This window comes from Gadus chalcogrammus, chromosome 16 (genome assembly GCF_026213295.1).
Source record: "Gadus chalcogrammus isolate NIFS_2021 chromosome 16, NIFS_Gcha_1.0, whole genome shotgun sequence".
NCBI classification, from domain to species: Eukaryota; Metazoa; Chordata; class Actinopteri; order Gadiformes; family Gadidae; genus Gadus; species Gadus chalcogrammus.
In genome coordinates this window covers 34,866,167-34,889,018 of record NC_079427.1, presented here as the reverse complement: position 1 = coordinate 34,889,018, position 22,852 = coordinate 34,866,167, and the positions used below count along the sequence as shown (strand labels likewise).

Below are 22,852 nucleotides of genomic sequence, written 5' to 3'. Positions count from 1 at the left end.
TACAGAAGTATTTTTAAACGCTAGTACTTCAACTTCTACAGAAGTATTTTCAAACGCTAGTATATTTTTAAACGCTAGTATCTATACTTCTACTTGAGTAATGAATGTGAATACTTTTGACACCTCTGGATGTCAATTTGTGTAAATGAAGTGTAATAAATAAACAACATGAAATGTTTTTCATTTTTCTTTTGACACCTCTGGATGTCAATTTGTGTAAATTAAGTGTAATAAATAAACAATATGAAATGTTTTTTTTCATTTTTTATTCACGCTTAACACATCACTCTTAACACATCACTCTATTTACACTCCATTTACATTGTCCTCTCTTTCCGTTTTCAGGGGCTTGGTAGTAGATCTGCAAAATGTAAAGAGAAAAGTATCAGTTTTCCGTATTTTTTTTTCATGGATTTTTATAACCACTGACAGACATTTAAAAGAAGAAGGTGTACCTCCATTCCCGTTCTCGTCCATGATGTCATCGTAGTCTCGGGTTGAACACAATTGCGGGGTATCAGTATCTGATGGGAGGAAAGATTGTTTTGATTATTTTTCACATTTGGCTAATAGGTGTTATACATGACAAATCAAATCCATATTGGGAGGAATCAGTATCTGATGTCCAATTCATATTAACACCATGTATCGTCATACCTTGGGAGGCAGTCGTGCTGTCCAGGTTGTCTAGTTCTAGATAGGAATTAAAACAAACGTTATTAATTAGTAATTTCGATTGATCTCTAACCAAATTAAATCACATAGCCATAATATAATTATGGCCGTTTATCAATATTAAGTATTGTCATACCTTGGGAGGCGTTCGTGCAGCGGAGGTCATCAAGTTCTAGATAGGAATGAGAGTCATGTTAATATTCCATTTGTAATCGTCATTTGGATTGGGATGCACATTTTGTAAGCTAGGTTAATAAATGAGTTGGTAAATATAGTCTAATGGGTAAAATCATAAGACTTGAAATCTCCAACCAAATTAAAACACATAAGCATAATATAAATATGTCTGTTAGTCTGAGTGTTCTGTAGTTGGGAGTTGGCTGAAGGCCTTCATGTAATTAAGTTGTTTTGGTTGGTAATCTGCCTTCATTTTTACCGTTCTGTTGAAAATAAAAAACACTACAATTAAATAATTACGCTGGTATACATACTGCCCCACAAAATACAGTATTTATTAATTAAACCTAAAATTGGAATATTCAATGAACGAACCATACACGGAGTTCTCTGCCTCTCTGTCCATTGTTTGATTTGAATTCGCGGGCTTTTCCCATCATTCATTGCGGTTGTATCCATTTTCACGCAAACAAAACAAACCAACTGTATTATTCAGTCTACCCGTTTTGGACATCCGTCAATCTTATCTTTTTTACTTTGGCGAGCAAGAAGTCAGGAGATGTTGTCTGGTATGAAGAGCAGAGAAACACATCTACAAGATCTGTAGAGGTGTGGGCGTGGCATACTCCCATGGTGCTTCGCGAGTTGAATGACTATCGTCAGCGACGCACGGCACGGCTCACTCTCTGATCGGATTTTCTCTGCTTGAGACATCTTTGTTCAGATAGGCCCTTTTGCTCTCCTTTCCACGGATTAATATTGTGAGCGGATTCATTCGAGTACGTTCTGTCTTTCAACTTTGCGGTTCAACCAAAGAACTTCGTTGTCAAGGTAAGTCCTTATGAAATGGATAATTATGTTTATTGTATTACGTTGGCATGGTTGCTTTGGCGGTTTGCTTTTGATGCAGTAATGGCAAGCAAAGGATTTGCGACAAAACATTAAAGCCCGTGGATCCGCCATTTTGCCACAGAAAAGCTTTGTGGTGGAATCTGTTGTAGCGGTCATTGACGCTGTATGTATAATACAAAACACACTGAAGGCATGATATTTTGTCGCAAATCCTTTGCTATATAGTGTTCATTATTTAACTCTCGAAACGAGAAAACGTGGGATCATCTGAAATGGATATTTATGTTTATTGCCATACGGCGGCGTCTTAGGCCGCCATTTTGTCGCTTTGTGGTGGAATCTTGTAGCGGAAATCTTGACGGATTTACAAACGGTTTGGTTTCTTACAAACGCAGCTTTTCTCTTCGGCAGTGATGTTGATAGGTTTTCAATGTAGGGTTAGGGTTGTAGTTGTTTTGGTAGCGGCTAAATTAGCATGCGCCGAGTAGATGCGCAGAGGGTTGAAACGGCGGCGTCCAGGCCGCCAGCCATATTACCACAGAAAAGCTTTCTGGTGGACTCTGTCCATACAATGCAATGTGTTTTAAATGCTGAAATGTCTGCGCAGAGGGTTGAAACGGCGGCGTCCAGGCCGCCAGCCATATTACCACAGAAAAGCTTTCTGGTGGACTCTGTCCATACAATGCAATGTGTTTTAAATGCTGGAATGTCGTGTTACATTCACTTTTACACGCACACATCCGCCCAACAGTCTAAACTCTACCTCTGTCCACCATATGCAATGTGTTTTAAATGCTGTGCTGTTGGTCATGAAACGGGAGAGTGTCTGTGTGTCTGTGTCTGTCTGTGTCTGTGTGTGTCTGTGTGTCTGTCTGTCTGTGTGTCTGTCTGTGTGTCTGTCTGTGTGTCTGTCTGTGTGTCTGTCTGTGTGTGTCTGTGTCTGTGTGTGACTGTGTCTGTGTGTGACTGTCTCTGTGCCTGTCTGTGTGTGTCTGTCTGTGTGTGCCTGTCTGTGTGTCTGTCTGTGTGTGTCTGTCTGTGTGTGTGCCTGTGTGTGTGTCTGTCTGTGTGTGTCTGTCTGTGTGTGTGCCTGTGTGTGTGTCTGTGTCTGTATGCCTGTCTGTGTGTGTGTCTGTGTGTGCCTGTCTGTGTGTGCCTGTCTGTGTGTGTGTGTGTGTCTGTGTGTGTGCCTGTCTGTGTGTGTGTGTCTGTGTCTCTGTGTCTGTGTGTCTGTGTGTGTGTCTGTGTGTGACTGTGTCTCTGTGTGACTGTGTCTCTGTGCCTGTCTGTGTGTGTCTGTGTCTGTATGTGTGTGTGTCTGTGTCTGTATGCCTGTGTGTGTGTGTGTGTGTCTGTGTCTGTCTGTGTCTGTATGCCTGTCTGTGTGTGTCTGTGTGTCTGTGTGTGTGTCTGTGTGTGTGTGTGCCTGTCTGTGTGTGTGCCTGTTTGTGTGTGTGCCTGTCTGTGTGTGTCTGTGTCTGTGTGTGTGTGTGTGCCTGTCTGTGTGTGTGCCTGTCTGTGTGTGTGTGCCTGTGTGTGTGCCTGTTTGTGTGTGTGCCTGTCTGTGTGTGTGCCTGTCTGTGTGTGCCTGTCTGTGTGTGTGTCTGTGTGCGTGTCTGTGTGTGTGTGTCTGTGTGTGTCTGTGTGTGTGTGTGTCTGTGTGTGTGTGTCTGTGTGTGTGTGTGCCTGGCTGTGTGTGTGTCTGTGTGTGTGTCTGTGTGTGTGTCTGTGTGCGTGTCTGTGTGTGTGTCTGTGTGTGTGTGTCTGTGTGTGTGTCTGTGTGCGTGTCTGTGTGTGTGTGTCTGTGTGTGTCTGTCTGTGTGTGTCTGTGTGTGTGTGTCTGTGTGTGTGCCTGTCTGTGTGTGTGTGTGTGTGTCTGTGTGTGCCTGTCTGTGTGTGTGTGTGCCTGTCTGTGTGTGCCTGTGTGTGTGTGACGTCTGTGTGTGTGCCTGTCTGTGTGTGTGTGACGTCTGTGTGTGTGCCTGTGTGTGTGCCTGTCTGTGTGTGTGCCTGTTTGTGTGTGTGCCTGTCTGTGTGTCTGTGTCTGTGTCTGTGTGTGTGTGTGTGTGTGTGTGTGCGTCTATAGGCCGCCATTTTGTCGCTTTGTGGTGGAATCTTGTAGCGGAAATCTTGACGGATTTACAAACGGTTTGGTTTCTTACAAACGCAGCTTTTCTCTTCGGCAGTGATGTTGATAGGTTTTCAATGTAGGGTTAGGGTTGTAGTTGTTTTGGTAGCGGCTAAATTAGCATGCGCCGAGTAGATGCGCAGAGGGTTGAAACGGCGGCGTCCAGGCCGCCAGCCATATTATCACAGAAAAGCTTTCTGGTGGACTCTGTCCATACAATGCAATGTGTTTTAAATGCTGAAATGTCGTGTTACATTCACTTTTTACACGCACACATCCGCCCAACAGTCTAAACTCTACCTCTGTCCACCATATGCAATGTGTTTTAAATGCTGTGCTGTTGGTCATGAAACGGGAGTGTGTCTGTGTGTGTCTGTGTGTGTCTGTCTGTCTGTCTGTCTGTCTGTCTGTCTGTCTGTGTGTCTGTGTGTCTGTCTGTGTGTCTGTCTGTGTGTCTGTCTGTGTGTCTGTCTGTGTGTCTGTGTGTGTCTGTCTGTGTGTCTGTCTGTGTGTGTGTCTGTCTGTGTGTGTCTGTCTGTGTGTGTCTGTGTGTGTCTGTGTGTGACTGTCTCTGTGCCTGTCTGTGTGTGTCTGTGTGTGTGTCTGTCTGTGTGTGTCTGTCTGTGTGTGTCTGTCTGTGTGTGTATGTCTGTGTGTGTCTGTGTGTGTGCCTGTCTGTGTGTGTTTGTGTGTCTGTGTGTGTGTCTGTGTGTGTGTGTGTGTCTGTGTGTGTGTCTGTGTGTGTGTCTGTGTCTCTGTGCCTGTCTGTGTCTGTGTGTCTGTGTGTCTGTGTGTGACTGTCTCTGTGCCTGTCTGTGTGTGTCTGTGTGTGTGTATGTGTGTGTGTGTCTGTGTCTGTATGTGTGTGTGTCTGTGTCTGTATGCCTGTCTGTGTGTGTGTGTGTCTGTGTCTGTCTGTGTCTGTATGCCTGTCTGTGTGTGTCTGTGTGTCTGTGTGTGTGTGTGTGTGTGTGCCTGTCTGTGTGTGTGCCTGTTTGTGTGTGTGCCTGTTTGTGTGTGTGCCTGTCTGTGTGTGTGTGTGTGTGTGTGTGTGCCTGTCTGTGTGTGTGCCTGTCTGTGTGTGTGTGCCTGTCTGTGTGTGTCTGTGTCTGTGTGCCTGTGTGTGTGCCTGTTTGTGTGTGTGCCTGTCTGTGTGTGTGTGCCTGTCTGTGTGTGTCTGTGTCTGTGTGCCTGTGTGTGTGCCTGTTTGTGTGTGTGCCTGTCTGTGTGTGTGTCTGTGTGTGTGTGTGTGTGTCTGTGTGTGTGTGTCTGTCTGTGTGTGTGTCTGTCTGTGTGCGTGTCTGTGTGTGTGTGTCTGTGTGTGTCTGTCTGTGTGTGTGTGTGTGTGTGTGTGTCTGTGTGTGTGCCTGTCTGTGTGTGTGTGTGCCTGTCTGTGTGCCTGTGTGTGTGTGACGTCTGTGTGTGTGCCTGTGTGTGTGTGTGCCTGTTTGTGTGTGTGCCTGTCTGTGTGTGTGTGTGACGTCTGTGTGTGTGCCTGTCTGTGTGTGTGCCTGTTTGTGTGTGTGCCTGTCTGTGTGTGTCTGTGTGCCTGTGTGTGTGGCTGTTTGTGTGTGTGTCTGTGTGTGTGTCTGTGTGGGTGTCTGTGTCTGTGTGTGTGTGTGCCTGTTTGTGTGTGTGACTGTGTGTGTGTGTCTGTGTGCCTGTGTGTGTGTGTGACGTCTGTGTGTGTGCCTGTCTGTGTGTGTGCCTGTGTGTGTGTGTCTGTGTGCCTGTCTGTGTGTGTGTGTCTGTGTCTGTGTGCCTGTTTGTGTGTGTCTGTGTGCCTGTCTGTCTGTGTGTGTGTGTCTGTCTGTGTGCGTGTCTGTGTGTGTGTGTCTGTGTGTGTCTGTCTGTGTGTGTGTGTGTGTGTGTGTCTGTGTGTGTGCGTGTCTGTGTGTGTGTGTCTGTGTGTGTCTGTCTGTGTGTGTGTGTGTGTGTGTGTGTCTGTCTGTGTGTGTGCCTGTCTGTGTGTGTGTGTGCCTGTCTGTGTGCCTGTGTGTGTGTGCCTGTCTGTGTGTGTGCCTGTCTGTGTGTGTGCCTGTCTGTGTGTGTCTGTGTGCCTGTGTGTGTGCCTGTCTGTGTGTGTGCCTGTTTGTGTGTGTGCCTGTCTGTGTGTCTGTGTGTGTGTCTGTGTGGGTGTCTGTGTCTGTGTGTGTGTGTGCCTGTTTGTGTGTGTGCCTGTCTGTGTGTGTCTGTGTGCCTGTGTGTGTGTGACGTCTGTGTGTGTGCCTGTCTGTGTGTGTGCCTGTTTGTGTGTGTGTGTGTGCCTGTCTGTGTGTGTCTGTGTGCCTGTGTGTGTGTGACGTCTGTGTGTGTGCCTGTGTGTGTGTGTGCCTGTTTGTGTGTGTGCCTGTCTGTGTGTGTCTGTGTGCCTGTCTGTGTGTGTGCCTGTGTGTGTCTGTGTCTGTGTGTGTGTGTCTGTGTCTGTGTGGGTGTCTGTGTGTGTGTGTGTGTGTGTGCCTGTTTGTGTGTGTGCCTGTCTGTGTGTGCCTGTGTGTGTGTGTGTGTCTGTGTGTGTCTGTGTCTGTGTGTGTGTGTGTGTGTCTGTCTGTGTGTGTCTGTGTGTGTGCCTGTGTGTGTGTGTGTGCCTGTCTGTGTGTGTGCCTGTTTGTGTGTGTGCCTGTCTGTGTGTGTGTGTCTGTGTGTGTGCCGGGCTGTGTGGGGCTGTGCCTGTCTGTGTGTGTGCCTGTCTGTGTGTGTGCCGGGCTGTGTGGGGCTGTGCCTGTCTGTGTGTGGGGCTGTGTCGTGTGTGGCTGTCTGTGTGTGTGCCTGTCTGTGTGTATGGGGCTGTGTGTGGGGCTGTGTCGTGTGTGGCTGTATACTGATTTTCAGATTGTCTAAGCAAGGTAGGTTTGTTGGTCATGTGTTGAAAGGGGAAACAGGAGATCGTCCGCCGTTCAACTCAAGGTGAGGTGCTGGTTAAATTACTTGGTGCTGGTTGGGTTTTGACTGAATTAGCATTTTAGTTGTCTATTAATAGATTTTTTTGGGAAAATGGTTTCTGTACTGCCTATGTCATTCTATGCAAATATTTGGCTTTAAATTTGTCCTGGGATGAAAGCTTTATAAGTTGGCTGTGATTAGGAAATTTTAAATGCTGCAATGTCGTGTTACATTTCCTTTTTACACGCACACATCCGCCCAACAGTCTAAATTCTACCTCTGTCCACCATATGCAATGTGTTTTAAATGCTGTGCTTTAGCCCATATATTGATTTCACATGAACACCTTGTGCGTGTGTGTATTTATTGCACCTATCTGTTCTGTTTAATGTTCATTTCATATGAAAACACATGGTTATAATTACATGAATACATCTCTGTACAGGGTGTGGTTTTCAACATGCAGCCTTTCTTGATGTATATTTGTAAAGGGAAATCCTGTACCTATTTTGAAGCATTCTATTTTTCTTATTGTGAAATCATTAGATGCCTCGTGTCTCGCGCGCTTCGTCTGCAGCCAAGGTGAGGAGGAGGACGATTCTTCCGATGGCAACGACTCTGGCTAGAGGCTTCCTCCCTGGTATGTAGTCGTAAAGATACAATAATGTTTTCAACTCATTTATATCCCTCAGAATTCTATTGCATGAATGTGTGATGTTTGACTTTTAGATCAACAGCTCGAGATAAGTTATTCATTTTAGTTTTGTGTTGAATTTGTCTTTTTATTAGTGCGTGGCACTGGAGCTCGTCACCGTGTCAAGCCTTGGCCTGTCTCTGCCCGCACTGGGAAGTTCAACCGATTGGATCTCCCTCCTGAGTCTCCAGATAAGCAGGTAAACTTGTCAAAGACCTTTCAGAAAATAATGTATAATTTAGCTGTGGAATATGTTTGGAGTGGAATGACAACTTTTTATTTGTCCTTATTTATAGTTTGTGCTGTTTGTGGGCGACTCGCATCTGCGTGCGTTGGTTGACCGTTACGTGAGGATGCCAGACGGTTGCCTTTCGTTTGGGTTCCTGTCTACGCCTGGGGCGTCTGCCGCTGAGCTCCGCACCGAGTTGCTGAACGCAGACATCCCCAGAACCCCCGACATCGTTTGCTTGCTGGCTCCGAGCAACAACCTCACGGCGACGCCTGGCATCGAAGCGGCTGGAGTTGCCTTCGATGGACTTCTGAGAGCTGCCCGCAGTCGATGGCCTAAGGTAGTTTTTGTGTTACAAAATAAAGTGTATTTTCAAGGCAGACTATTTAACAGAATTGTATAGTGTGTAATCCAAAACTTTTGTGCGGATCAGGTGTTTGTGCTCGATTTCCCTCCCCGGCTGGCGAGTGAATTGACACCGCAACAATTCCTTCGAGAGGAGTTTCGTCGCGTTGCAGCAAAGAACGGTATGTAAAATTGATTAAGAGATAATGTCAGTATAGAATATCTTTGTAGGAAAGCTTTTAGTGTATCAACACCACCTCTTGGTACCACGTGTAAAATATGTATATAGTGTATGGTTTAATATTTGTTTTCTTCTGCAGATGTAAAGTACTGCGTCACAGCTGACCGCTTTCCGCTGGACTCGCGTGCCTTGTGGAGTCGTGATGGGGTAAGTCGTGTTATAACTTGGCACGTGAGAAATTCATGTAATGTCATTTTTATATGGCAAAAGCAGTTTAATTCAATAATAACCCGTGCTTCTCATTATAATAGATCCACCTGAGTGACGATCTGGGGATGCCGCTTCTCGCGAAGCTTCTGTGGCACTTCTCCTTTCTGCAGCTACAGTCACCTCTGCCTGCTACACCTCCGCCTGTGTCTCCTCCCAAGTCACCCCCGACTGTGAGACCCTTTGCTACCACCGTGGTTGTGAAGGGAGAGGTTTCCCGTCCACGTCCCCTTGACCCCTTCAAGGAAACTGTCGTCGGACGTCGCGGAAAGGTAAAAGTTATACAATTTTGAAGAGCTTTAGTTTTAGTTAGGCCACATTTATTGAATACTAATTCCCCCTATGTGTTTATAGCGCAGCCAACCTGAGTCCTGGGATGCGCCTGAGGACTGGGATCAGTCTTCCGTGCGGATCCTTCCTCATGAGGTTTGTACATTGGTATGATAGCTGATAGGAAATTAAACCGTAATGATGCGTACATTTGTTGTTTCATTTAAATGCTATTCCTATAAGACAGGGCAAATGGTCAATGGCTCAATTCTGTTTTTTATTTCTAGGTTTGTGTGCCTCCTCTGGTCCTGAGGGAGTGCTTTGTCGTGCTAAACCCTATCCGGTTTAGCACTGACAAGTTGGCTGCAATGGATCGCATTGTTCCATCCAACCTTGACGTCCCCATGGGGAATCGCTCAAAGGTAATTTGTGTGATTTTAATATTAACTGTTTGTGAGTGCATACATATTAATAGCGCCTGTAATCCTATATGACAAGCTTTACATTGTATGGTACAGATAGTTGCATTGATAACAAATGTGTTATATTTCATTAACTGTTATCATTTCCGTTCTCTTCCATTATGATAGAAACGGAAGGTGGCACATGGAACCACGGCTGTGGTCTCCAAAGGAAAGAAGGCCCGCCTTGAGGTTGGTAATTTCTCAGTGAAATATGTACTTGTTTTTTGGTTGAAACACAGGAACAACTATTTTCTGATTTCGCCTTTAACACAAGAGATAGTCCAACATTCTCTGTGTAGGTATTGTTTTGCCAATGATTTACAATTATTTTCCAGGCACTTCCAACTCCAGCAAGGATTGCCAAACCTTCGAAGCTGGTACCTCCCCCTCGACCTGTTCCAGAAGCTGCTGTACCAGCCACTCTGGAGGGCAGCGTCTTTGTGCCTTCGAGCAAGGTAATTTGCATACAACATGTGATGATTACACACATTCAGTGAATAGAGTGCGGTTCTCTATTCTTTTGATTTTTCTCTAAGTACCCTTTAAGAAAGTGTAGTTTTGTGTTTCCATTTCTCAATTGTAATGTACATATAATTCTTTCTATGTCATTGCAGTTTGCTCAACCGGAGGGGGATGACAAGACTCTGTGTGTTGATGAGTGGCCGCTTCTTCAAACAGAGTTTTGTGAGGTAAAGGAATGGGGGAAAAAGAGCATCTTGTAATAATTTAATGTTTGGGTTTTGTTGTTAAATTTGTATGTAGTGCCACAAAATACAGGCGTGCACAACACTATGTTTGTTACTGTTTTAAATAAACTACATTAGCTGTAAGTTCTTTGAACTGCCCACTTTTCAATTTTCATACAATTGTATCTCTCATGATAATTTTGCTCCCTTACCTCATTGTAGAAGGTGAACCAGCCAGCTGCTCGGGTTGTCTCTGGACAGAGAAAACAAGAGGAGCCAACACCTTGGGGTCCAAAAGTTGCGATGGCCCAGGCTGATAAACCAACAGCCAATGAGACCAGCTTCTTGAGATGTTCAACCAAGGTAATGACAACAATATAAAAAATGATTTGCAAATAAGCAATCAATCTGTTCCAGGATCAGCATCTAGTAACATTTACATTTTTACTTCATAATTACAATCAACATAGTTTAACTGTTTTTAACATGTTCTTGGTAATATCCTCACACTATGAATTGGAAATGTCAAGAAGGTTGGCTGATGAACTTGTTGTGCTCATTTTAATTATTTAAACTGAACTGAAATAAAAGTTTTCTTTGTCCTTAATTCTGTTCACCACAATACACTAAATGTCCCCTTTTCTATGGCTTATGAGTTTGCATGTAGGGGTAAACCTAATTTTTTTAACATTCGTAATGTTTGTAATTGCAGATGACACACATTGAGGACCATGAGCCGTTTGAACCAGCACCTGAGGTCACTGCGAGCAGTCAGCAGGTATGTAATTACTAGTGTAAAAATTGTATACCAACGGGAAAAGCCACAGCTTAAGAGACCCATTTTGTTTTGATGTGTTTATTCTTTTAAAACATTGATATGGTGTAAGTGTGCAGTTCTGACTAATTTGCCTATACTATGTACATTTTCAAATTACTTACTGGGAACCAACATGCTTTTAAAAACACTGAATTGTCATTTCAGCAGAGCCCGCCTGAGGACAATGGCCAGCTTGAAGATCCTCATGTAACACTTGGCAATCAGAAGGTACTTACTTTTAACATGTTATTCCCTGTTCCTTGTGAGTTTTCCTGCCATTTATTAGATCTTGGAAATTAGTTAAAGTAATGTTGATATCATGTACAATTCCGTTTTCCCATTATACACAGCCATGAACTACAGCTGATTGATTCCTAGCCTTTTTTATGAATTCCTTGTTAATTTCGATATAAACTATTGGTCACACTCCTTTTTCATTGAACTACTGTTGTGTTTTTAGGCACCCTGTGATTTCGCACCTGCCAGAGCTGCTACATCAAGTCATATGACTTATGACAACCCTGGGTGTCTTCAAGGATCGTTTGACCAGAGCAGCCACATATTCGGGGAAAATGCAGGTAAGCAGTGTGCTACAAATGGCATAGCGGCGATTATGACCCACACCACCCATAGCGTTCTCAAATGGAAAAAAAAGAACATTCATCATATTCTAAAACAAGGTAATGCCTTGTACACATCTATGCTAGAAAATAAGGAAATCAGTGCAGCCAAACCAGTGGGCATATTTTCATTTCCGAGTTACCCAGACACTGCAAATTCAACAATAAATTATTTAGTTTGGAATATTTTGATGCACTCACTGGAAGTCTTGATCAAAAGGATGATTATGACGCTTCTTTGCAAAACATAGCCATGCCTTTAGAAGAGGCTATTCAGAAGACACTGCTGCAGACAGACACATGCTTGCTCAACATCCTAGGAAGTGTCTGTGCCGTTTTCAAGGTCGAAACTGCTTTTGCAGTTTTCGATCCTCATTCTCGTAGTACTTGGGGTTCGGTTGCACCGGATGGAACCAGCATAGTAGCGCACTATACTACTGTGTATGAGTTATATGACCATATTAAGAACCTTTGCAATTCCTTATATCAAAATCATCCACATGCTTTTGATATCCCAAACAAGGTGTTTGAAGTCACTGGTGTGAAAGCTGTTGAGGTAAACTCACCATTTACTGCACAGCCTGAAGCCAGCACTTCGGCACATGACGGTACTTTGGACACTGACAGTGACTCTGATCTCTGTGTCCTTTCGGTAACAGATAGAAATTCCCTTGCAGTAAACGCGTCTTTTACCCTTGAAACTGTGCAGCCTGTAGCAAACACTACTACATGTGACACAACGGTAAACATTGACAGTGATCCTCCAATTCACACAGAGGGTGCATCAGATGTCTGTTTAATTTCTGTAACAGATAGCCCCAATATAATGTTTACGGGATTTACATTAAGGGAAAAAAACAGTATCTGCAACAAACTGAATATCGTACCAAGTTTAGATCAAAATGTTGTTGTACAAACCTTCGATATGGGACAGCCTGAACCATGCAAAACAACATCCATTGTAGGTGACGGTAATTGTTTCTTTCGTTCTCTTTCGTCTGTAATTAGTGGTTGCGAGTCAAATCACAAGGCCTATAGAAAGGCTGTAGTGAATCACATCTCAAATAATCCCCTTCATTACGTTACTTGTCTAAGACAGCAATTTGCTTCTGTGGAGCAATATCTCAGGGACTCAAAAATGAAATATGTTGGATCTTGGGCAACAGAGTTGGAAATACAAGCTTCTGCAGATTTGCTCTGTGTTGATATTTACACATACAGTCAACAGAAATGGATTACGTTTACGGCGAACATTGAGCCGATTTCACGAAAAGCTATATATCTGAATCACTGCAATGAATGCCATTATGAACCAATTGCATGTGTCAAAGAAAAAACCTCTCTTACATGCTTTAGTTTAACTAGCTTCTGTGAAATGTCGCACCAAATGTCCAATGCAGACCTTGTTTCACCAAGTAAAAAATGTACTGATAAATTAAGACTTCTAAGACAAAAGAAAACATATGCTGAAGACACAGAATATAGGCAACTTAAAAAGCAAAAAACACAACAAAGATATAATTGTGATGAACAGTATCAAGCAAATCGGAAAAATAGCAGTATCGAAAAATATGTAAATAATGAACACTTCAAAGAACAAGTAAAAAACCGCAGTATTGAAAAATATGCTAATAATGAACCGTTCAAAGAACAAGTAAAAACCAGCAGTATTGAAAAATATGCTAATAATCCGGCCCATCGTAACCAGGTGATTGAAAGTATTGTAATCAAATACAGAGATGATCCAGCTTATAAACCCTCTGTAATTGAAAGAAACTGTCAAAGGAAACTTAATCTAACCCTCTTAAAACACAATATTGACTTTGTAATTGAACTCTTCCAAGAAGAGGTCAAACATGGACCAGAACATGTTTGTTGTGTATGTCACAGATTATTGTTCCGAAAGCAAGTTAGATTATGTGACATAACTTCATATGGATCCAAGGCTTCAACTGTGTCAGCAATTGCAAAACAATGCATTACCACAAAATATCTCCATCAATGTGATAACGCATGTTTATCGCCATGCACACTAAAACAGACAGTTGCTGGTAAATTGTGGATATGTTTCAGTTGCAACTCCAAGTTACTCAGTGGTAAGGTTCCCCAGGAGAGCGCTGTGAACAATATGGCATTAGATCCAATTCCGGACGAATTAGGCACACTGAACTCATTAGAACAACACCTGTGCGCATTGAATATTCCCTTTATGCGACTTGTGGCATTGCCACGAGGTTCTCAGAATTCTGTCCATGGGCCGGTGACTTGCGTTCCATCAAACAGCGATGTAGTCACTTCGGTTCTCCCTAGGCTAGAAAATCAAGATTTAATGATCCGAATAAAACTGAAAAGAAAACTTACTTATAAGGGGCATTATCAGTATCAATATGTGCACACTCAAAAAATCCAAAATGCGATAGCCTGTTTAAAGGACATGAATAAATGGTATAAGGACATAGACTTTAACGCAGAATGGGAAAATCCCTTGCCAGAAGATGCATGTTCTGTTTTGAAAGAATGCAACCCAGTTAATGACACTCCATCTGCACCTGAAAGCAGTGACATTACAACTCAATCAGACCAGGTGTCGGATGATGAAGAAGCTGACCACATCTATGAAACTCAAACACACGGGTTACTCTTGGACACATGTTTGCAACCGATTGATATCGCACAAGAAATATTTGATCAGCATTTCGAAAGTGTTTTATCAATAGCTCCAGCTGAGGGCAACAGTCCTGTTAGGCTGCTGACAGATAAGGGCAATGAAGCAAAATGTTTCCCAACTCTTTTCCCCAAAGGGACGGGTACATTCCATGATGCACGGCCCCACAGGCTCACTCTCAGTAGATACATCAACACACGCATCCTAAATGCTGATGGGAGGTTTAGCAGCAACTTGGACTACATTTTCTATGCTCAATATTTATCTGAGGTCAATCAGGTTGTTTCCAAGGTGTCCATAGCATTGAGAAAAGGTTACCATGCAGGGGAATCATTGGCTATAACTTCCGCCATGCTTTCAAACAAAGACTATGTAAGTAATGTCTTAAAAACCGATCTCGGTTACAAGTTCCTTCAACCGATCCGAGGGACTCCAGTTTTTTGGCAAGGTGTACAGAAAAATCTATTTGCTATGGTTCGTCAGCTTGGTGTCCCTACTTGGTTCTGTTCATTTTCATGTGCTGATTTACGCTGGACTGAACTCATCGATGTTTTCATGAGACTACAGAAAATACAGGGAAATGTCAACGACCTGGACTGGTCACAGAGGTGCAATTTACTCAAAACTAATCCGGTTACCGCGGCAAGAATGTTCCAACACAGGTTTCAGACTTTCCTAAATGACGTCATCAAGTCACCAGCTAACCCCATTGGTAAAGTTATCGAGACATTTTTTAGAGTTGAATTCCAACAACGCGGCTCACCCCATACTCATTGTCTGTTCTGGGTAGAAAATGCACCGAAAATAGGCAAAAACACAGACCAAGAAGTCACACAATTTATTGATAAATACATCAGTTGTGAACTCCCGCCAGCAACCGACGCATTGCATGAAGTTGTTTCCAGCGTTCAAAAACACAGCTCCAAGCACTCAAAGAGTTGTAGGAAAAAAGGCACAACATGCAGATTTAACTTTCCACGTCCTCCAAGCAACCACACCTTTCTTTGTAGAAGTAAAATAGACGAGAACCAGGAGGTAACAGACGCTGATCCGATAGACGTCTCTATATTAGAAATGCGAAAAGAAAAAGAGGTGGCTAAAAGTGTCATGACAAGGGTCAAACATGCTCTTTCAAGTCCAGACCTAACCTTCGACACTGTGGATCAGCTATTTGCTTCCATTAACATCACCCAGGAAATGTTTGAAAATGCCTACCGATTGACAACCAATAAAAACGCGGTTGTACACAAACGCAACCCATCAGATGTTTACGTTAATCAATACAACAAAGACCTTTTGCGTTGCTGGGATGCCAACATGGACATACAATATGTCTGTGATGCTTTTGCTTGTGTAGTATACATAATATCCTACATCTCAAAAGCAGAACAAGACATGGGCTTATTGTTACAACATACTCAAAATGAAATGAAAAAACATGGAAATTTAGATGCAAAACAAACACTCAATAAGTTGGGAAGTGTCTTTCTCCACAATCGCGAGGTCTCAGCTCAAGAAAGTGTTTATCGAGTCACAAACATGCATCTCAACGAATGCTCAAGACTGGTCACATTTATCCCTACTGGTGAAAATACCGTCAGAATGAGTTATCCTCTCAGTGTCATTCAAAGCAAAGCAGAACAGGGTGACACATCAACAGACTCGATATGGATGACGAGCATAACGGACCGCTACAAAAACCGCCCCCAGGGCGCAATTTTCCATGATATTTGTATAGCCACATTTGCTTCAAAATACAGAGTTCTGTACGGGAAAGAGCAGCACAGCCAGGGCTCTGTTAAACTGGAAAATAACACTGGCTTTGTTAAGATGAGAACTAGGGGACCTGATGCTGTTGCTAAATACGCTCGTTTCTCACAAACCAAATATCCAGAAAAACACTACCACAGTTTGCTACAATTGTTTTTGCCTCATTATTCAACAGATGAGTTAAAACCTCCACCGTACAACAGTTATGAGCAGTTTTACAGGACCGGTTCCATCACTAACAGCAGCAATACAACGCAAAGTGTTAAGGAAGTTGTAGATTTCAATAGATCCCTGTTTGAAGTAGATGCAGATGAGCTCGACAGATGCCAAGAGGTTGCAGGGCACCGCGGGGCTCACGACGAGGCATGGGCAGACCTTTGCCCTGAATCTGAGTTGGAGCGATTAGAATGTCAGGAGGAGATGTCTAACAACAACGACACAAATCACAATGAAAGAGAAGCCATACCGGACTTGCAGTCGGACGCAAAGGCAACGCTGTCTAAAGAATTTCCCACACACTCGATACAAAGAGCTGAAGGTCTGTCCATTATGCGCACGTTAAACGAACAACAGACTCAAATTTTTTACAAAATCCGCGCATGGTGCCTTGACAAAATCAATGGCAAAAACCCAGACCCGTTTCGCGTATTCATTTCAGGGGGAGCAGGCACGGGAAAGTCGCACCTGATTAAAGCTGTGTACTACGAGTCATGCAGACTCTTTGCAAGAATGTCCATTAATCCAGACGACACTCATGTTTTGCTAGCTGCTCCTACAGGAGTAGCAGCATATAATATCAACGGAAGCACAATACACAGCACCTTTGCTATTACTACCACTGCCAAACTGCCATATCAACCTCTAGGAGATGAAAGAATCAATTCGTTAAGAGCCACCATGAAAGACTTACAAATACTCATTTTGGACGAGGTGAGTATGGTTGATCATAAAATCCTGACGTATGTCCATGGCAGACTACGACAAATAAAGCAACAAGGAGATTATGCATTGTTTGGGAATGTATCAATCATGGCAGTTGGTGACTTCTTCCAGCTCGGCCCTGTAAAGGGAGCACCTCTTTACCACGAGCAATTGGTGACCGATCTGTGGAACAATCATTTCACTCACATTGAGTTGACATTGATAATGCGACAAAAAAACAAAGAGTTTGCTGAAACATTAAATCGTCTTAGAAAACACAGAAAAGGAGACAATCTTTACCAGCGAGATGAAGTCTTGCTAAGACAACGCGAGACCGGCGAGGGGGAACTGAGACAGGACCTTCACATTTTCGCCACAAACGATGAAGTGGCAGCCCATAACACCGCCATGTTACACAAGACGTGTACGGATTTGGTGCAAATTAAAGCTCAAGATTCTCAGAGAAACCCTACCACAGGACAAGTAACAAGAAAAAATAATCCAAAATTTGATAGTCAGACATGTTTAAGCAGAACGTTAATCGTTGGTCCATCAGCTCGCGTAATGCTCATCAAAAATATAGATCTGTCAGATGGATTGGTCAATGGTGTATTCGGTACCGTTTGCAAAATCACCTTTGAAGGGAACGTTCAGTTTCCCAAAACCATTTTGGTTAAGTTTGACAATGACACAATCGGCAGGAAACTGAGGAGTAGGTCTATGTGCTTTGAGCCTCAATTTCAACAAGCAACACCCATAGATGCTGTGGAAGACAAAGTAATGACTGGTGGATCTAGACGCCAATTCCCGTTACGCCTAGCATGGGCCTGTACCATACACAAAGTTCAAGGTTTAACTTTAGAAAGAGCTGTAGTGTCCCTTAAAAGGATATTTGCAGCTGGCCAAGCATACGTAGCATTAAGCCGAGTAACGTGTGAGGAAAACCTTATCATTCAAGACTACGCAGCCAAAGCCTTCTATTCGAAACCAGACATCGACATTTCCCTGCAAAAAATGGAACCATTCATTGCAACTCCACCAGCAGAAATAACTTCAACCCTCAAAATATGCCTCCACAACATTCAAGGTCTATGTCAACACATGGAAGACCTTAAACATGACCAGAGAATCTTGAGTGCTGACATCATTTGCGTGACAGAAACATGGCTGGAGCAAAGCACATCAGTCAGTTCCATTGAAATGCCAGGTTGGACTTTTAATCACAAACTCCGGTCCCAATCCTACCATAACATGACCCAATTCCAAGACTTGGTAAACAAACGGCACGGTGGTGTGGGCTACTATCACAAAGACCACATCACTTGTAACATTATACACATGCCGTGCAGTGACTTGGAAGCCATCATGTTTAATGTTCAGCCTTTGAATTACAATTTCATTGTGCTGTACAAACCGCCATCATATCAACTCGCCTTATTCAAACAAAATCTCGCTTTGGTAATGCAACAATTTAACCAACTTTCAGGAGGAAAGGTAATTATGGGTGACTTCAACGACAATGCCCTTGTTTCTAAATCTGCAGAAAATTTCATGCAACAACAAGGTTACACCCAAATTGTCTCTTCGCCAACAACAGAAAACGACACAACAATTGATCACGTTTACATTCGTGACATTAGTCCCACTGATATCAAAGTGCAAATTCTGTCCACCTACTACTCCGATCATGAGTGCCTCTGTTTAGATTTCCTTCTGTAACTGGTTAGCTCGTTTAGCTCGCAGGTTTTAGCACTACCCAATATTTTTAATGTTTTGTCTGTCTTTTCTATTTATTCAAATAAATAATAAATATTAAATATTATATATTTTTTATTTTTTTTACATTTTCTATTTTTTCTAATAAATCATGAATTTTCGCCCCATTATTTTTTTATGGATTTGCCCCTCTAATGAAAGCCATAGATATGGGGTTTTTTTTAGCACTACCCAATGATTTAAATGTCTTTTCTATTTTTTCTAATCAATAATAAATTTTATCAATTTTTACCTTTTTTTTCAATTTTTTTCTAATAAATAATACATATTATCCATTTTTTACTTTTTGGATTTTAACTTTACATTTTCTCCCCATTTTTTTTAATTTTTATTTTTTATTTGCCCCTCTAATAAAAGCCATAGCTATTTTGGCCCTTTTCAGCATTTTTTCCCTATTCATCTATAACTTACAATTTACAATAAGGGTACATAAATAAGCTATTTGTTAATGCTTAGTTAATAACTCATAGCTAACTAACCATTTCTAAATACTTGCGTAATGCTTGATTAGCATTGACTAAGTCAAACTAACTGTTATCCTTAGTTAATGCTAATCTAAGCATCAACCAAGTGAAACTAACTGTAATGCTTAGTTAATACTTATCTTAGCATTAACTAAGAATTACAGTTACTTTTACTTAGTTAATACTTATCTTGGCATTAACTAAGTAAAACTAACTGTTAGGCTTAGTTAATACTATGGTAAGTATAGTTAACTAAGCATACTTAATGCCTAACCAATCATTACTTCACATTAAATAGTGTTAAATACGCATTAACAAACCATTGATAACATTACGTAAGTATTAGTCCACATATATATGATGTACCCTCATTGTAGTATGTTAACCATGGATTTAGGTTTCCTTTTTATTCAATCTTTAAAATACCATTTGAATTTTTTTGATTTTTCCAAATTTATTTGCCTCTCAAAACCCAACCCCTCGTCCACGTCGTGAGAGGCGGAAACAGTGTGTCTGTATTCCAGGTCCATCCAAGACGCTGTCTGGATGGACCTGGATACATGCTGGCCAACGGGGCTCTGGTAAAGCAAACCAATCAAAACGGTAGCGGACAAGGCGTTTGGGGCAACAACTCCCACACCGAACCTCTCACAGTCAAAACCTTTATATCCACAGGTTCACGGTAGCGTTTTGAACACATGCTTCGCGTTGTGCCGGCGAAACGCACATTTCTTGTTGCGTTGTGCCGGCGAAATGCACACTTCTTGGACCCCTGCATAACTGCTTGCAGTTCTAGTTATTTTTATTATTATACTTCCTACCAAGAAAGTGGGAATACAGCCCATACCGTAAATGTTGCACACACGCCAATTGCATGACTAGATCCAGGTCAGTGAAGACTATGCAGACGACAAAATCCAGACACGCCGGCCACTAGGTGGCGCTATACCAAGGAATACGCGTTTGGGGCTATAACTCCCACACCGAACCTCCCACAGTCCAAAAACTTGTACACACAGATGCACTGGAGTCTGCTGCATCTTTTGGCCTAGGCCACGCCCATTTGCGTCTATGAATATTTTTCGCTAAATCGCGAAAACCGCAAAACTGTTTTTTTCCCTACTCCTCCCACATTTCTTGACCAATCGACACCAAACTTTGCACACGACATCTTCAGACGCACACGCATAGAAATCTTAGACAGTTTTTTGATCCGACCTTCGACGACGAAACGGTAGAGTTTTGAATATTGGTTTATTAGCTAAATTAGACGTGGAAAATTAAAAATCCAAAAAAATCCAAAATTAGACATCGGATCGAGTCCAAATTCTACACACATGTTGGTGCTAACCTTAATGACGTTCGATAAAAATTTCGGAAAATTCCGCCATTAGGGGGCGCAATAAACGAGGAAATTGTATATCTTCTACAAAATTTCGCCGCGAAAACGCTACACTGACTTCTCGCTACTCCTACCACAGTCAAATCCTTTGTATCCACAGGTTCAGGGTAGCGTTTTAAACACATGCTTCGCGTTGTGCCGGCGAAACGCACATTTCTTGTTATTCTTACCTCCCTAAAAGTGGGACCACAGCCCAAACCGTAAATGGTGCCGACACGCGAATTGCATGACTAGATCCAGATCTCTTCGGACTACGCAGACGACAAAATCCAGACACGCCGAACACTAGGTGGCGCTATACCAAGGGAAAACGCGTTTGGGGCTATAACTCCCACACCGAACCTCCCACAGTCAAAAACTTGTACCCACATATCCACTGGAGTCTGCTGCATCTTTTGGCATAGGCCACGCCCATTTGCGTCTGTAATTTTTTTTCGCAAAATCGCGAAAACCGTAAAACTGTTTTTTCGCTACTCCTCCCACATTTCTTGACCAATCAACACCAAACTTTGCACACGACATCTTCAGACAGACACGCAAAGAAATTTTTGAACACTTTTTTGATTTGCCCTTTGACGACGAAACGGTAGCGTTTTGAATATTTGTTTATTAGCTACGTTTTACGTCGAAACGCAAAAAAATTAAAGAATACCAAAATTAAACATCGGATCAAGTCCAAATTTTTGACACATGTCGATGCTACCCCTACTGGCGTTCAGTAAAATAATCGGAATATTTCGCCATAAGGGGGCGCAATAAACGAGGAAATTGTATATCTTCTAATTGGCCAAAGGAATGTTCTTCAAACTATAAGGGAACCATCAAGGGGCAAACCCGAGTCTATATAAAAAATATGGCCAAGAATTATTAATGTGGGCGGGAGTTATTTGGCAAAGGAAAATTGTCTTTGGAAAATTTCGCCACAAGGGGGCGCAAATAAACGACGAAATAATACATCTCCTAACTGGCCAATGGAATGTTCTGAAAACGTGTTTTGGGCTATAACTCCCACACCGAAGCTCCCACAGTCAAAACCTTTATATCCACAGATTCACTGGAGTCAGCTGCATCTTTTGGCACACGCTGTTTCTCAATTTTTGAACACATGCTTCGCGTTGTGCCGGCGAAATGCACACTTCTTGGACCCCTGCATAACTGCTTGCAGTTCTAGTTATTATACTTACCCCCTTGAAAGTGGTACCACAGCCCAAACCGTAAATGGTGCCGACACGCCAATTGCATGACTATATCCAGATCTCTTCGGACTACGCAGACGACAAAATCCAGATACGCCGAACACTAGGTGGCGCTATACCAAGGAATACGCGTTTGCGGCTATAACTCCCACACCGAACCTCCCACATTCAAAACCTTGTACACACAGATTCACTGGAGTCTGCTGCACCTTTTGGCATAGGCCACGCCCATTTGCGTCCATGAATATTTTTCGCTAAATCGCGAAAACCGCAAAACAGTTTTTTCCCTACTCCTCCCACATTTCTTGACCAATCAACACCAAACTTTGCACACGACATCTTCAGACGCACACGCAAAGGAATCATCAACAGTTATTTTATCCGACCTTCGACGACGAAACGGTAGCGTTTTGAATATTTGTTTATTGGCTACGTTTTACGTTGAAACGCAAAAATTCAAAGAATACCAAAAGTAGACGTCGGATCAAGTCCAAATTTAAGACACATGTCGGTGCTACCCTTAATGGCGTTCAATAAAGAATTCGGAATATTTCGCCATTAGGGGGCGCAATAAACGAGGAAATTGTATATCTTCTAATTGGCCAAAGGAATGTTCTTCAAACTATAAGGGAACCATCAAGGGGCAAACCCGAGTCTATATAAAAAATATGCCCAAGAATTAATAATGTAGGCGGGAGTTATTTGGCAAAGGAAAATTGTCTTTGGAAAATTTCGCCAACAGGGCGGCGCCAAAAAACTACGAAATAATATATCTCCTATTTGGCCAATGGAATGTTCTGAAAACGCGTTTTAGGCTATAACTCCCACACCGAAGCTCCCACAGTCAAAAACGTTATACGCACAGATTCACTGGAGTCAGCTGCATCTTTTGGCATAGGCCAGGCTCATTTGAGTCAGTATTTTCTTTATGCAAAATCGCAAAAACAGCTAAACTGCCTTTTCGCTACTCCTCCCACATTTCTTGCCCAATTGACACCAAACTTTGCACACGACATCTTCAGACGCACACTACAAGAAATCAGCAAAACTATTTTGATCCGACCATCGTTGACGAAACGGTAGCGTTTTGAATATATGTTTTGCGTTGCAAATCAGTAAAAACTATTTTGATCCAACCGTCGACGACTAAACGGTAGCGGAAAATGCGTTTGGGGCCGAAACTCCCACACTGAACCTCTCACAGTCAAAACCTTTATATCCACAGGTTGTTCACGGTAGCGTTTTGAATACTTGGTTCGCGTTGTGCCGGCGAAATGCACATTTCTTGTCGCGTTGTGCCGGCGAAATGCACACTTCTTGGACCCCTGCATAACTGCTTGCAGTTCTAGTTAGGGGTCCAAGCCAACAGG

The 22,852-nt window shown here is 42.7% G+C and overlaps 2 protein-coding genes across 2 annotated transcripts; both read left to right on the top strand.

Annotated features, from left to right (window-relative positions):
• The first annotated feature begins 435 nt into the window (after positions 1–435).
• Positions 436–11,551, top strand: LOC130405726 (uncharacterized). The gene is made up of 17 exons (XM_056610892.1): positions 436–1,683; positions 7,262–7,355; positions 7,505–7,608; positions 7,706–7,978; positions 8,072–8,165; positions 8,304–8,371; positions 8,476–8,703; positions 8,786–8,857; positions 8,989–9,123; positions 9,292–9,354; positions 9,501–9,620; positions 9,780–9,854; positions 10,074–10,214; positions 10,564–10,629; positions 10,834–10,896; positions 11,129–11,404; positions 11,540–11,551. Exons 2-17 carry the CDS (start codon positions 7,262–7,264, stop codon positions 11,549–11,551), a joined length of 1,884 nt encoding a protein of 627 aa, XP_056466867.1. The 5' UTR covers positions 436–1,683.
• A 178-nt stretch (positions 11,552–11,729) lies between these two features.
• LOC130406357 (uncharacterized) lies at positions 11,730–18,572 on the top strand. Its single transcript, XM_056611886.1, has one exon. It carries the CDS (start codon positions 12,115–12,117, stop codon positions 18,361–18,363), a length of 6,249 nt encoding a protein of 2,082 aa, XP_056467861.1. The 5' UTR covers positions 11,730–12,114; the 3' UTR covers positions 18,364–18,572.
• The last annotated feature ends 4,280 nt before the right edge of the window (positions 18,573–22,852 follow it).